Genomic DNA, 15,569 nt, shown 5'->3' with positions numbered 1-15,569 from the left:
CAACAATATTAAAGCAGCACTAAACTGTACATACCTTTAAGTTCATGACAGTCGATGTGTAACCAAGCAAGGATGATGGATAAAATGCTGGCATTAGGGGCTAATACGGCTGTAATGTGTCCCTAAGTCAGTTCAGATTATCGTCTGTTGTAAGCCATGGAGTATCTTTGATTATTTGAAAAGTGGACATAGTAATGTAAAAAGTTTCACTTCAAATGTTTGTTCTAATTATATTTTGCAACAAAAATATGATATGAGGATTATAGATTTACAAACTATAAGAACCCACTCCCTACTTTACATTTTGTTTCATTGAGAATATAATTAGAATTATGGGACTTCAACAATTTCAAATCTTTGAGAATGTATTCCTCATAAAATGTGATCACTTTATGTTTAATATATGTGTATGTATCTCTGTATTTACATATGTATATACACACACATATGTACACATTTCCCCTATTAATTTACTCTTATATAACCAACCACTTATAAAGACACTAAAAGCTGACAGCTGTCAGTACTGCTTTGGGGCTGTATATAAGCATAAGTCACATAACTTTGGCACTTTCAATCCCCAACTCTCCACATGTATTATTATATCAGTGTACCCATATTTTGATCAGCTATCAGTTTTAGATTGAAGGTTCTATAGTTGTTGCTTCTGTATCCTTTTTCCTTTGATAGGTTGCCTCCCACTGTGTGCTTTGTAGAGTTGTTCCCTGTGTATGTGATAAGCATAAAAAACAACAAACACTTCCCATTTTAGGGATAGGTTTTGTTTACCAAATTCAGTTTCAGGTCAACTAGTTGGCATTTGGAATTTGTTTTCCTATGGAAATACTGTTATACACGGTGGCTAAATTTTTCGGGCCAACCCACAGAACCTGTTTCTTCACAACTAACTTAATCACCATTTATAGCCTGGTTTCTTTGAGAAAATGCATTGCAACTTATAACTTTTAATACCAGATCAAGAACTCCTTAACTCCTTGGGCCCACCTACTGCACACACAAAATGCACACCCCCCACATACACTATGGGGACACTCCACTTTGCAGTCTGGCATTGGGAATATATACACTACTGATTATCAATGCAGATAATTTCATGTTAGATAGGAGCCTGGGAATTCTGTGATGCTGAAAAGGAGTTAGAAGATGAGGCCCAACAGGAACATCGTCCACTTTGTTCTTGCCTGTAGCCTTTGGGTTGTGGCTCTAGTGGAGTTGGGAGCAGCAGGGACGTTCAATAAGGATGTGAACTCTGTTCAAATGGGATATAGAATTGGTGGCAGCTCCCGTGTTTTAACTGAAAACAAGTGGGCAGTGCCAGATCAGCTGTGGTGCAAAATCAGATGCTGATAAAGGATATCTATGAAAAGCCTACAGCTAACGTTATGCTTAAAGCTGAAGAATGAAATGCCTTTCTCCTAAGATTAGGAACAAGGCAGGGATGTCTGTTCTCACCGCCCTACTAACATCATGCTGGAAGTCTTTGTGTAATGAAGCAAAAAAAGAAAAAAGAGGACTTCCCTGGTGGCACAGTGGTTAAGTATCCGCCTGCCAATGCAGGGGACACGGGTTCGATCCCAGGTCCAGGAAGATCCCACGTGCTGTGGAGCAACTAAGCCCGTGCGCCACAACTACTGAGCCTGCACTCTAGAGCCCGTGAGCCACAACTAGTGAGCCCGTGCGCCACAACTTCTGAAGCCCGCGTGCCCTAGAGCCTGCGTGCCACAACTACTGAGCCCACCGCAACTGCTGAAGTCCGTGCTCTCTAGGGCCCGTGTACCACAGCTACTGAGCCTGTGTGCTACAACTACTGAAGCCCACACACCTAGAGCCCATGCTCCACAACAAGAGAAGCCACTGCAATGAGAAGCCTGTGTGCCTCAATGAAGAGTAGCCCCCGCTCGCCTCAACTAGAGAAAGCCCATGTGCAGCAACGAAAACCCAATGCAGCCAAAAATAAATAAAATTTTTAAAAATAAGTAAAATAAAATAAAATAATGAAAAAAATTTAAAAGGCATACAGGTTGAAAAGAAAGAAAACTGTCTTGTTTTTAGATGATTTACATAGAAAATTACAAGGACTCTATTAAAAAAATCTTAGAACTAAGTGAGTTTAGCAAGGTCCTAGGATACAAGGTCAACACACAAAAATCAATTGTATTTCTGTGTACCAGCAATGAACAGTTGGAAAACAAAAAATTTTTTTGAAAGAACATTTACAAAAGCTCCTCAAATTGAAATTTTGAGGTTTAAATCTAATAAAATACGTATATAGCATCAGTATCCTGAAAGTTATAGAACTCTGATGAAAGAGAGCAAAGACCTAAGTAGTGGAGAGACATACTGTATTCATGGATTGGAAGACAACATAGTAAAGATGTCAGTTTTTATTGATATATAGATTTAATACATTTCCCATTAAAATCTCAGCAGGATTTTTTCTAGATACAGACAAGCTGATTCTAAACTTTTTACAGAAAAACAAATGAACTAGAATAGCCAAACAATTTTAGAAGAGAAAGATAAAGCTGGAAGACATATGTATAGTACAGATCTTAAAACTTGATGCTACAGTAATCAAGACAGTGTAATATTAGCAAAAGCAGACATGTAGATGAGTGAAATGGAATTAAGAGTTCAGTGGTAGACCCATTAAAAATATATCTAGTTGAGTTTTTTTTTGGAAGAGCTTTACTGAGATATAATTCACATACCATACAGTTTACTCATTGAAAGTATACGTTTTTTTAGTATATTCAGAGAGTTGTGCAACCATCACCATGGTTTTGTTCTATTTTCTAGCTTTATTGAGATATAATTGACAGCTAACATTGTGTAAGTTTAAGGTGTACAACGTGATGGTTTGATACACATCTCAGTTGCAAAATGATTACCACAATAGGGTTAACCTCACATCATTCCTTTTTTGTGTGTGTGTGGTTAAAACATTTAAGATTACTCTCAGCAAATTTCAAATGTATAATACAGTATTATATCTGTAGTCACCATGTTTTACAGTAGATCCTCAGACCCTATTCATCTTATAGCTGAAAGTTTACACCCTTTGACCATCCTCCCCATTTCCTTTAGCCCCCACCACTACTCTCTGTTTCTACGAGTTTGACTTTTTTAGATTCCACATATATCATATAAGTGATGTCATACACTGTTTGTCTATCTCTGTCTTATTTATTTCACTTAGCATAATCTCCTCAAGGTCTATTTATGTTTCACAAATGGCAGGATTTTCTTCTATTTTATTGCTGAATAGCATTCCATTGTGTGTGTATCTGTACACACACACACACACCACGTCTTATTCATTCATGGACATACACTTGGGTTGTCTCCATATCTTGGCTATTGTGAATAATGCTGCAGTGAACATGGGAGTGCAGATATTTCTTTGACGTAGTTATTTCATTTCCTTTAAATGCATGCCTATAAATCAGATTACTAGGTCATATGGTAGTTCTATTTTTAATTTGTTGAGGAACCTCCATACTGTATTACATTGTGGCTATACTCTTCAGATCTTCTGCCCATTTTTAAATTGGGATGTTTGGTTTTTTTGATGTTGATTTGTATAAGCTGTTTATATATTTTGGAGATTAATCCCTTATTGGTTGTATCATTTGAAGATATTTTCTCCCATTCAGTAGATTGTCTTTTCATTTTGTCAGTGGTTTTCTTTGCTATATGCAAAAGCTTTTAAGTTTAATTAGGTCCCATTTGTTTATTTTTGCTTTTATTTCCTTTGCTTTATGAGACAGATTTAAAAAGTATTGCTGTGGTGTCAAAGAGTGTTCTGTTTTCTTCTGGGAGTTTTATGGTTTCAGGTCTTACAGTTAGGTCTCTAATCCATTTTGAGTTTATTTTTGTATATGGTGTTAGAGAATGTTCTAATTTCATTCTTTTACATGTAGTATCCAGTTTTCCCAGCACCATTTACTGAAGAGACTGTCTTTTCTCCATTGTATATTCTTGTCTTCTTTGTCATAGATTAATTGACCATAGGTGTGTGGGTTTGTTTCTGGGCTCTCTATTCTGTTCCATTAATCTATGTGTCTGTTTTTATGCCAGTACCATACTGTTTTGGTTACTGTAGCTTTGTAATATAGTCTGAGTCAGGGAGATTGATACTTCCAGTTCTATTCTTCTTTCTCAAGTTATTTTGGCTCTTTGGGATCTTTTGTGTTTCCATACAAATTAAAACAATTTTTGTTCTAGTTTTGTGAAAAATGCCACTGGTAATTTGATAGGGTTTGCAATGAGTCTGTAGATTGCCTTGGGTAGTATGGTCATTTTAACAATATTAATTCTTCGAACCCATGAACACAGTGTATGTTTCCATGTGTTTGTGTTGTCTTTAATTTCTTTGACCAGTGTCTTATAGTTTTCTGAGTACAGGTCTTTTACCTCCTTAGGTACATTTACCCCTAGGTATTTTATTCTTTTTGATGCGATTGTAAATGGAATTGTTTTTCTTAATTTGTCTTTTTGGTTTGTTGTTACTGTATAGAAATGTAGGCTGTGACTCCAAAGGCACAGCAACATGGGAGTTTCTTTTGGATGATGAACCTATTTTGTATCCTGGTTATGGTAGTGGGTACACAAACTTATACATGTGTTAAGATTCATAGACCTGTATACCAAAAAGGCAAAAGTCAGATGCTTATTGATTGGGGAGCTCCCTCTAATTAGCAGACCAGGAAACAAATAAATTGGCAGAAATACCCATCATGAAATCATGAGATGAAAAAAAAACAAACAAAAACAGAGTAACTTTTTCTTAAAGTTTTCTTCTCACAGTTTTAGGCTCACTTTTAAAATCTTTTTTCCTCCTAATACCTTCTCCGAGACATGTCTTCACTGTTCTCTAATTTTTTTTTCTTTTTTATAGAACATATAGTTTAAATCTAAAAAAAAAAAAAACCTCCAAAAAACTGCTCAGATTGTCTTATTATTTTGGAGTTTTGCAGGATTGACTATTTCTTCTTATAAGTACTGTCCACAGGGTTTGTAAATCTTTGCTCCAGATTTTTTTCTCTAGTGATACTTGTACCACTGTATGACCATATGTGTCTCTGGTTCAGTGGTAGCCATCTTATGCATGCTGAATTGATTTCATTCTGAGTTTTAAAGTTTCTATTATATTTGAGTTTCTTCCTAGTACAAAGAATAAGAAAAGCATACCTGTTGACAACTTGTGATAGAAAAAGTTTGAAAGGAACTGTAAAATAAGGAGGAATCCTGAGCATGGTGCGTTTATCTAAAGACTAAATATGGGACTAGAATGTATAATGGGAACTTGAGTGTAGGAACCAAAAGTTAATCTTCTGTATATATTCAACATTTGTCAAATTCTTACTAGAATACTCTCTTCAGCTCTGAACTTGGCAACTTAAGCAAGATGTGGAAATAATTGGCAAGGTTCCTGAGAGGAGCAATGAAAACTATTAGAGAATGAAAATAAAGCCTTTAAGAGAAGGTTAAAAGAATTGAGGTTTCCTAGGGAAGAAAGTGAAGAGCTGGAACACGGATGGTAACTCTTCATTTTGACTGACCAGGTGGCAAAAAAAAGGAATGTCCTAAATTTTCTGGAGGGATTTATTAGCATGTGAACTTTACTCTGCATTCCGAGATGATTGAGACCATATTGTATGCACTCGCTTCTTCCCTGGGCTTTTCTCATGTCACACTTTCTGGTTCTCTCTCTGGCATTTGACACATTTGTATTTTGACTCCTTTTCTTGGAGGGGGCGGGTCTCTCCTTGACTCTCTCAGTTTCTTATCTTTCTTTTCCTCTTTTTCCCCCTCCTCCTTGGTGAAATCTCATGACTTTTGCTTCTGTCTTGTTCATGTCAAATCCATCCTTTACACACAGGCACCAACAAGATCTATCCAAAATAAACATACCATGTCACTTTCCTACTCAGAATCCTTTAGAAGCTTCCCTTTGCTTCAACAGCAACCACTGTCCTCCAGGGTCTGGATCCAGGAGAGGGGCAGTGAAGTGACAGGTGCTCATAACTCCTGGCCAGAAACATCTCTGTGTCAACCCACCCACTATGAGCATGCTAGTTTACCCACCGTGTCAGGAAACAGGGAGTGCGCTTATAGGACAGCTCAAGCTCCTTAGGAGAGCATGAGAGACCTCCATGCTTGGTCCCCTGTCTGCCTCTATAGCCCCTAGCACCACATCCCACCCTGGACTGTGAGTTTTGTTTTTCTTGCATCTTCTGTTACACATGGCTTGCAGTTCTCAGGATTTGTCTTTTTTTAATAATAAAAATATGAAGGGAAGTTACAAGCTTTTTAAATTAGGAGAGTTGCTTGGTATATTTTATAAGGAGGTTTTACGTACTTTTTAAGACAAAAGATGCTGGATTTCCTGAATTTTGTCCCATAGCATCTTCAGAGCGATTTGCCATTTTAGTTTTGAGTTTGTCTGGATTGGGTATTGATGAGATAAAAACAGAAAACAAAGTTAGTATATATTTATTGAATACTAGGGAACAAATCCATTAAGAACTGTAATTCTCCTTTGTGGATTCGTAAAATGTTAGAGAGAACAGGCCCTTAGATATCATCTGCTTCAGTCTCTCATGGTACAGATGAGAAGAAAACCGAGGCCCTTGAGAGGCTTGCTCAGGACACAGCAGACAGTATGGCAGATTCATCTAGAGCCCACATGGCCTCAGGGTTGTACTACACCAGTTCTCCTTTTACTGCAGGGGTTTCCTCCCTCCTTCCTTCCCTCCCTCCCTCCTTCCCTCTCTTTCTTCCTACCTACCTACCTATCTGTATTTTTTTAAGCAGAGGAAACTTACTTCTTTTTAAGTAAAATACATCCATTTACCTTTTTCTGTGAAATGCCTCAAATTTATACAAAAATAGAAAAGGAAAGTGCCTGTTCAGATAACCAATTGGTGTGGGTATATATTTGTGTATTACATAAATGTACTGATTATATGTATATATATGTTTATATATTTAATATTCACATAAGGTGAATTAGATTATTGAGTGGCAGGAATTCATAGTTGATTCATTTAACTTCTTGGGTTTAATTCTTACTCTTACGTTTAAAAAAGTTGAATGACTCTTAAGTTTTCTTAAAACTTCCAAATCATAATAATTACCAACACTTGAATAGTTCTTATTCTCTACCAGTCAGTTGTGGTTGCAAGTACATATGTTAAGTACACACTCATATGTAATTCTTGCAACTATTATGTGAGGTTGGTACAGTTACTGTTGAGGAAATTAAGGCAGGAGGGTGTAGTGGCCCAAGGTGATACCATTAGCAAAATATGGAGCTGGGATTGAAGCCAGGGAATCTGGCTCCACAGTCCATGCTTATGACCCCTGTACATCACTATATGGTGTCTCTGTGCTTTATCTTGTTACTGCTTTGAATGAGATTTAATAAAAATGTTTAAGGAAGCCTCTCTCTTCTTTCTTGATGTTTTAAAAAATAAAATATGAGTAACAAATGTTTAACTTATAAAAGAACAACTCTTGTTAAAATGATAAATTCGTTCCGAGGAAAATTAAGAAGTTCACTAATTATTGATAGTAGTTCTATTAATATTTTATATAGTGTTTATGGACCAAAAGAATCTAAATCAAACTGAAGTTACTCCTAGGACTCTATAATCTTTACAGTTGTATTGTGGCTTTAAAAAATATTATTCAGAAACAAACCAGAATAACTTTTTTAGGTAGAATTTAATGAGAACATGATTCTGGATGATTCTGTTTTGTCAGGTCCTCTTCTGGATGCTGTATTTTAAGAAAAGCCCAACCAGACTGAGGGAAGGGATTTAGAACTATGTCATTACATAAGAAAAACTTGGAGGGCCTGGGTATGCTCAGCCTGGAGAAGAAAGAACATTCTCAAATATATGAACAGCTATTGTTTAGAAGGATTCACTAACTAAACTCATAGAAACAGAGAATAGAAAAGTGGTTGCCAGGGGCTTAGGGGAGGTTGGGAAATAGGGAGGTGAATAGGTAAAAGGGTATAAAATTTCAGCTCTGAGATGATTAAGGACTGAGGATCTAATGTAAATCATGGTGACTGCAGTGATAATGCTGTATTGCTGAGAGAGTAGAACTTACATGTTCTCACTAAAAATAGTAAATATATGAGGTTACAGATGTGTTAACTAAATGCGAGGAGTCCTTTCACAGTGTATACGTATATCAAATCATCACGATGTATGCTTTAAATATCTTACAATTTTATTTGTCAGTTATACCTCGGTAGAGCCAGAGAGAAAAAAAGGATTTGACTTCATGGGATAGAATTGGAGCAGTAGGTGGAAAGTTACAGAGTGACAGACTTTTAGCTCAGTAGAAGCCGAGTGTGAAATTGGCTGGTTTCAGCAGTGAGGATTTCTGTGTCAGGAAGTTTTCAAGCAAAAGCTGGGTAACCCCTGGGAAAAGGATGTTGCAGAGCAGATTCATAGTTTAGTTGGACTAGATGACTTTTTAGTTCCCTTTTCACAGTCCCTGGCATATTAATATGCACTCAATAAATAACTGTTAAATTAGTGCCTTTTAAAAACATGGAACGGGAGAAATATTCTTCACTCTTTATTTTAAACCAGTGTGACTCTTTTTTTTTTAATGTACGAAGAACTCTTTTTAAATTAATTAATTAATTAATTTTTGGCTGCGTTGCATCTTAGTTGCTGCACGTGGGCTTTCTCTAGTTGCATCGAGCTGGGGCTACTCTTCATTGCAGTGTGTGGGCTTCTCATTGCGGTGGCTTCTTGTTGCAGAGCACTGGCTCTAGGTGCACGGGCTTCAGTAGTTGTGGCACATGGGCTCAGTAGTTGTGGCTCGCGGGCTCTAGAGCTCAGGCTTAGTAGTTGTGGCACACAGACTTAGTTGCTCCACAGCATGTGGGATCTTCCCGGACCAGGGGTCGAACCCGTGTCCCCTGCATTGGCAGGTGGATTCTTAACCACTGTGCCACCAGGGAAGTCCCAAACCAATGTGACTCTTAAAGTGACTTATTTGATTCTGTCCTGATTATAAGGAGAGATTGAGAGGGAAAAATATTTAACTTTAGATGTCAGTTTGGTTACTTTCTGGTTCCTCTTATATACTGTGAGGCTTTATAAATTGTGTTGCGCTCTCCAGGAAAAGGTAAGGAACTTGCATAGCTGTTATATAAATCATACTATATAAGTTTAAAATGCATACATTTTTGTATGTATGCATATCTGAGTTTATTAACTTGTAAGCTCTTTGGTATTAGGATTTGTATTTTTATGTTTCCTCTCACAGCATCTAGTTCATACCTCTTAAAAATAATATTTGAAAGTGATTTCAAACTCTGTATGTGTGTGTGTGTGTGTCTGTGTGTGTGTGTGTGTGTGTTGGGTATGGGGGGGTTGTCCCTAATTCTCATTATTATTCAGAAATACAGTCCTATCACTGATGTATGCTAATGCTGATTTTTAAATTTAGAAATTATTTAATTAATTCAAGTCAATTTTGAGTTGTGTTGAATGTAGAGGGGAGCATATTCAATGTTTGTTGCTTTGTAGGTGCATGTGAGGGAACCTTGGCTTGCTCCACCTGTCACCTCATCTTTGAACAGCACATATTTGAGAAATTAGAAGCAATCAGTGATGAGGAGAATGACATGCTTGATCTGGCATATGGACTAACAGATAGGTAAGATTTTTGGACCACTTCCATTGTAATAATAACCTAGGAGGATAAAAGTTTTATTAGTTCATGTCTGTCTCTGACCAGAGACATATAATATGCATGCATGTAATAGGGTTCTTCCATGTAGATAGATAACAGTCACAGACTTTGAATATTAAATATGTGACACTTCTCTTATGTATTCTACAGTTTAACCCTCATGAAACTTTTAACAAAAGTAAAAAAAAAATTAATTGGAAGTATTAGAAGCATAAGTTCTAGATCCTAATAAGTCTTCTTTCATCTATTTTTATTCCAGGAATTAATATTTATCACAATTTAATGAGTTGGGATTAAATTGAATGCTTTTTATGGTATTCTTGATGGACAGATTTGATAATTGAAAGAAATTATAATGGAAAATTTTACCTACTTGAGAGAATACAATTTTTAAAAAAACTTAATATATAATAGTAATTATGTTAAAATGAATACTTCTGTTTCTAACTGTACATTAAAGTAAATTAATCATAGTTTACTCTTGTTTTTAATAAGTAGAATTACTCTTAAAAGTGGTAAGATTTATAGTAGCAAGAGATATCAAGTGATACTTTTTTTTTTTTTAATTATCTAGTCTTTTGGTTTGAGTTAGGGAAGATAGGTAGTTAATTTACTGTTTCAAGAGACAAGATAACAAGAGTTTATTTAATTAAGATGGGCTTTGGTGTTTAACTGTAATTTGGTGGCCCTAATGAAAAATAGTTTAAAAAAAATAAGGAATAATAGTAATAATCATAGCTTTATTTCATGTGTATCATGTAACCACAATTTTATTAGATCCTTAAGATAAACCCTCTTATCTAATAATTCTCAAAAAGTTTTTAGGTCATTGGTATTTATTGTGGCTGCCATATGCCTGTCTCCCCTCACATCTTCAGGTGCCACATTCTCTATCAACACGTCCTTTTTTTTTCTAAAGGATAACACACAGAATACACTCAATGTTGTGTTAATCTGGTTCTGAAAATTGTTTCTTTCAATGTGAGGGGTAAATCATAGCTAACTGCTTGCCCTTTTATTCAGGTGAAATTTATAGGCGCATGTAACAGATAATATTCTGAATGAAAAGAAAATAAAATGAGAGGAAATGGAGAGCTACATTTAGGAGAGATACATGAGTGTGAGAAGATACAAGAGACCTATTGTAAACTAGCCAAGAACTTTGATGATAAAATTCAGAAGTTTTAGAACAAGATAATGGAAAGCAAGAAATAGCTTTTATGGCATTTTATAGCTGATATTCTTAAGTACACAGAATTTTAGTAGAAATGCTTTGTGGGGAAAGAGTATAATGCTTTTCACAGGTAGGATTTAGAAAACACTGACATATTTGGAATGAAAATAATTTTGTTCAAAGATAGAAACTGCATGTAAACTTCTATTTCTAGGGTACCATATACTTCCAAACAAAGAAACAAGGAAACTCAGTCTTTAGTTCTTAGGTTTATTTATTTATTTATTTACTTACTTACTTATTTGGCTGCACCAGGTCTTAGTTGAGGCACGTGGGATCTTCATTGCCATGTGCGGGATCTTCATTGCAGCATGTGGGATCTTTAGTTGCAGCATGTGGGATCTTTAGTTGTGGCTTGCAAATTCTTAGTTGTGGCATCCGTGTGGGATCTAGTTCCCTGACCAGGGATCAAACCCGGGCCCTCTGCATTGGGAGCGTGGAGTCTTAACCACTTGACCACCAGGGCAGTCCCATAGGTTTATTTTTAAAATTAAGTGCTATGTAAATGTCTATAATTTTTAAGATAAAACAGCATCATTTTAATGTTTATTTTAGGGTGTACTTAACCTTGATTAGTGATGGATTGTTGATAACACGGGCTCATATGGCACTTATTGTACTGGTTACATGTCTCCTTTTCCCCGTTAGAGCAGGGGCCATGTCTTATTTCATCATTGTGTCTCCATTGCCTGATTCACAAAAGGTGTCACCAGCTGTTTTTGGAATTAGTGGTTGGTAGAGAGATTCAGGAATTATCTGTGAATCTATTTTTGATGGTTGTCATTGCTCCCTGCTACCAATTTCCATGGATAATCTACATAGAGGCCTCAGTTTCCATATTTGTAAAATGAGGATAATAATAGTACCTACCTCATAGGGTTTTTGTGTCATGTCAACTAATAAATGTATGTGAAGCTCATTGAACAGTGTCTGGTGAAGAAAGCATTCATTAAATGGTTGTTGTTGGCATTCTGACTATAATAATATTAATTCAAATGCCAGAAACTTACTATAATGCCTACAAACTTAACAAAGATTACTTCTAACCTTCAGAGTTAGGCAGTATTATCACCATTATATAGAACAAAGCTTAGTTCTTGTGGATTTGCTCAAGGCCACACAGCTAAAGAATGACAGAGCCCTGGTTTGAATCAGTTACGTTAGACCCCAAAACCCTTGGTTTTTTACTATTTGAAGCTTCTTCTCTGCATTGAAAACCAAACTTTAGAAGTAAAGTTAACATAACACCTAGTATATTTCCACTGTCAGGTGTATATGGAGAAAATGTCTTCAAGGTTTGCACAAGTGTGAGATTTTGTAGGATTAATAGTGAAATCAAGGAAGACTTGCTGTCCATCTCCTTCTGTAGAGGTGTAAGACACTTTCTACACTGGTAGACCCTAGAGCCAGAGACCTTCCAGGAGGAAGTAGGGGAGTGAGAACAGCCACAGTGCCACTGCCTTATCTTCTAGGGTTATAGAACCAGCGAGGGCCTTCGGTGCCACCCCTCCCTGTGTTCCCCCCCACACACAGTTCTTGTTCTTCTGTTACTACACTTACTTTATTCTGCCCTGTATCACTGGTAGCTCTTTCTCTCCTGTTCCCCTTACTAAAAGTTACTTGAAGGCTAGCATTACCCTACTCATCTTTGTATGGACACCAAGAGTAACCAACAGTCTCTCTAGGGCTCACCACAGTCCTAATGAATTTGTCTAAATTGGCTTGCCTTATTTTTTCTCTTGCAGACAGAGCTTAATGCATAATTGAGTATTGTCAAGGCTGTTTCTATTCAACAAATAGGAATTATTGGTAAAAGGGGATTTTCATCTCCCCTGTAAGAAGTCAGTGCTTTCTCCTCAGCCCTTTCAGCTTTCTCTCTCTGTGGCATTTGTCACAGTCTCACATGTTAATTATCTGCAAATGTGTCTCAGCTCTTCTATTTGATTGAAAGTTCACGCCTTAGTACTGATATTAGCAACTAATCCTCATGGCAGTCCTGTGAGGAACCCACTTATTATCCATCTTTAGGATGAGGTTGGGAAACTAATATTTGGCATGGTTAAGAAAGTTGCTGGTGAACACGTCATGTTCAGTGCTGGATTTTGGACCACTGCTCTGTTTGGCTCTAACCCCTGCATCCCTGGCACCCAGCATGTAAGAGGTGTTCAGTAAGGATCGAAGTGAGTTGCTGTTCTTTTGCAAACCCACTGACATTTAGTTCTGTGCCTTTTGATGCTCAGCAGGTGCTTGACGAATGTGTTGACAAAACCAAGACCTACATACCACATTCCATCAAATTAAAGGCAGTTTGATTATAAGACTAATATAGTATTTATTTTTATGTGCCATTAAGAAGGAAAAAGCTCTGCTGATTAAAATGTGGTGTAAAAATGATCTTATCACTTAACATTTTATGCATATTGAAAGAGCTATTTATACTTAGATTTAGAGCTATTTAGACAGATTTGTCCATCACTGTTTTAAAAGGAAAATATAAATAAAATTGGTCATAATACTGAAAAAAATAAAAGAAAATGGAATTACAGTTATTCTTCCAATGACAAATATTTACTTTCCTAATATCAATTTATGCTGGGTCTCTGTATTGTTAATTTTTGTTTTGTAATCTTTTTGGACTTATTTTGAATGGTAATGAAATTCAACACATAGTATTAACATACTTCCCATAACTCAATTGAAGGGACACCTCTGTGACTGCCACCTCACAGTGTAGCTGTGATTATAAGATGGCATTGATTTTAAGATGCATTTGGTTTCAGAGATGTTAAAATTGTGGGAAAAATATGCATCTGATAATTGATGACTTACGTCTATGTGTTTATTACAAATTTCTTGTTTTAAAGGCTTTAAAAAGTGTAGCTTTCTTTCATAGACTGTATGTTTTTAATTATCTGGGAATTGATTAGTCATTCTCTTGGCATTGGTAAAACCTCAGTTCTCTTCTCCACTGCTGCGCCTTCTCATCATTTCATTGCTTGTCAGTCCTGTCACCAAAAAGCAGTAGTTCCAGTGAAACAATTAGTAGAAAGATTAAAATGAAGCTTTGGCATATCACACTTTTTGTTTTTCATATTTACATTCTGTTATCCTCTAGTTGAAAGGGTTGGATGAATCTTTTTCTACTTAATGGACATTTAAAAGGTAAATAAATCCCTATGCTTTGGGTAAGAAAAGGTCCTGGTAACTGCATTGCTTTGTGAATAATATATACTTAATACTAAATCATACCTCCCCCCTTTTTTATACAGATCGCGGTTGGGCTGCCAAATCTGTTTGACAAAGGCTATGGACAATATGACTGTTCGAGTACCTGATGCTGTGTCTGATGCCAGAGAGTCCATTGATATGGGCATGAACTCCTCTAAGCTAGAATAAATAGGAATATTTTCACAACATTTTACCTATTTTTATAATTATTATTTCTTAATGTAATTAAATGAGAACATGGATGAATGCATTTATTATGACTAGATTTATTTCTTTAATTCACCTTGTAACTGCTGAATTTTGTAGTTCTGAAAGAATGCCATCTTTATTTTGATTAAATTATAAAAACAAATCAAATATTAGAAAGTAGTTAATATAATAAAACCTTATATATTTTACCTGTGTTTGATTAGCAACATTAGCAAAATGTTTTCACATAAATCTTATGCCTACTTACCTATAAAATAGGTTAAAAAAAGGTATCATTATCTCTGTTAGACGTGGTGGAGGCAGAGATGTAAAATGGTTTGTCTGGGTCCATACAACAAATTAGAAGGTCAGTACTAGAACTGTATCTTGTTATTACAAGTTATGTGTTGAGATCGAAAGTGGAGAAATTAGGAGTATCATATTTATAGCTGTAGTTAAATGTGAATGTGTATGGATGTGTATTTAATTGCTCAGATGATTAATTTCAAAGATAGTTATGACCTTATAAATCATTATTTCAGAATTTTGCTTCAGTGAAAAGTGTACGTCTGAGCACAGGTAATGGAGCGCTGTCAAAGATGTTTGGTGTCAGTTCTGACTGAACTGGAGAAATAAACTAAAAATTACATGTCTTTATTTTTTTATCCTAATCAGAATGGCCTGTCTTTGTAATCTTTTAAAAATAATGCCTGTGACAGAATGGACATCTTATGGATTAGGTTTTCTCTGTCCTGAGCTGCAGAAGGAAGCGAGTGGGCTGCCATCCCCTCGGCGAGGACAGAGCCTCACAGTGTGCACTGAGCACGATGGGCACAGTCCTGGCGGGGGGTGGGTGGGTGGGCTCGAGCACCTCAGATCACTGTCTCTGCATGGCAGACCTTTGTACTTTATCTTTACTGTGAATACACTGGTAAATGATAATAAAGGGGTACAAAGTATGCTCTTGGAAGTATAATAAAACATTAGTTTGGACTAATGGTGGGGAAGGGCAGAAAAAACTAGTTAAAAGTGAATTATAAAGTTGAGTTAGCTTCAGGTACATCTGTGCACTTTGAGCATTTGTACAAATATTTGTCAAGTATGGTGTTGGACCTACAACGTTGTGTTATGTCCATTGGGGTACAGAGATGAACACGATCAGGAATGC

General features: G+C 36.3%; 1 protein-coding gene across 1 annotated transcript in view; it reads left to right on the top strand.

The window, feature by feature from the left end:
* FDX1 (ferredoxin 1) overlaps positions 1-15,072 on the top strand; it is a 34,907-nt gene extending 19,835 nt beyond the window's left edge. Inside the window, exons 3-4 of the mRNA XM_081238627.1 lie at positions 9,585-9,714; positions 14,254-15,072. Coding sequence (XP_081094753.1) covers positions 9,585-9,714; positions 14,254-14,380 — 257 coding nt within the window. The 3' untranslated portion in view covers positions 14,381-15,072. The remainder of the gene's footprint in view (positions 1-9,584; positions 9,715-14,253) is intronic.
* Positions 15,073-15,569: the final 497 nt, after the last annotated feature.

This window comes from Mesoplodon bidens, assembly GCF_964165515.1.
Source record: "Mesoplodon bidens genome assembly, chromosome: 7".
Taxonomy (NCBI): Eukaryota; Metazoa; Chordata; class Mammalia; order Artiodactyla; family Ziphiidae; genus Mesoplodon; species Mesoplodon bidens.
This window is presented reverse-complemented; position numbering and strand designations above follow the sequence as displayed.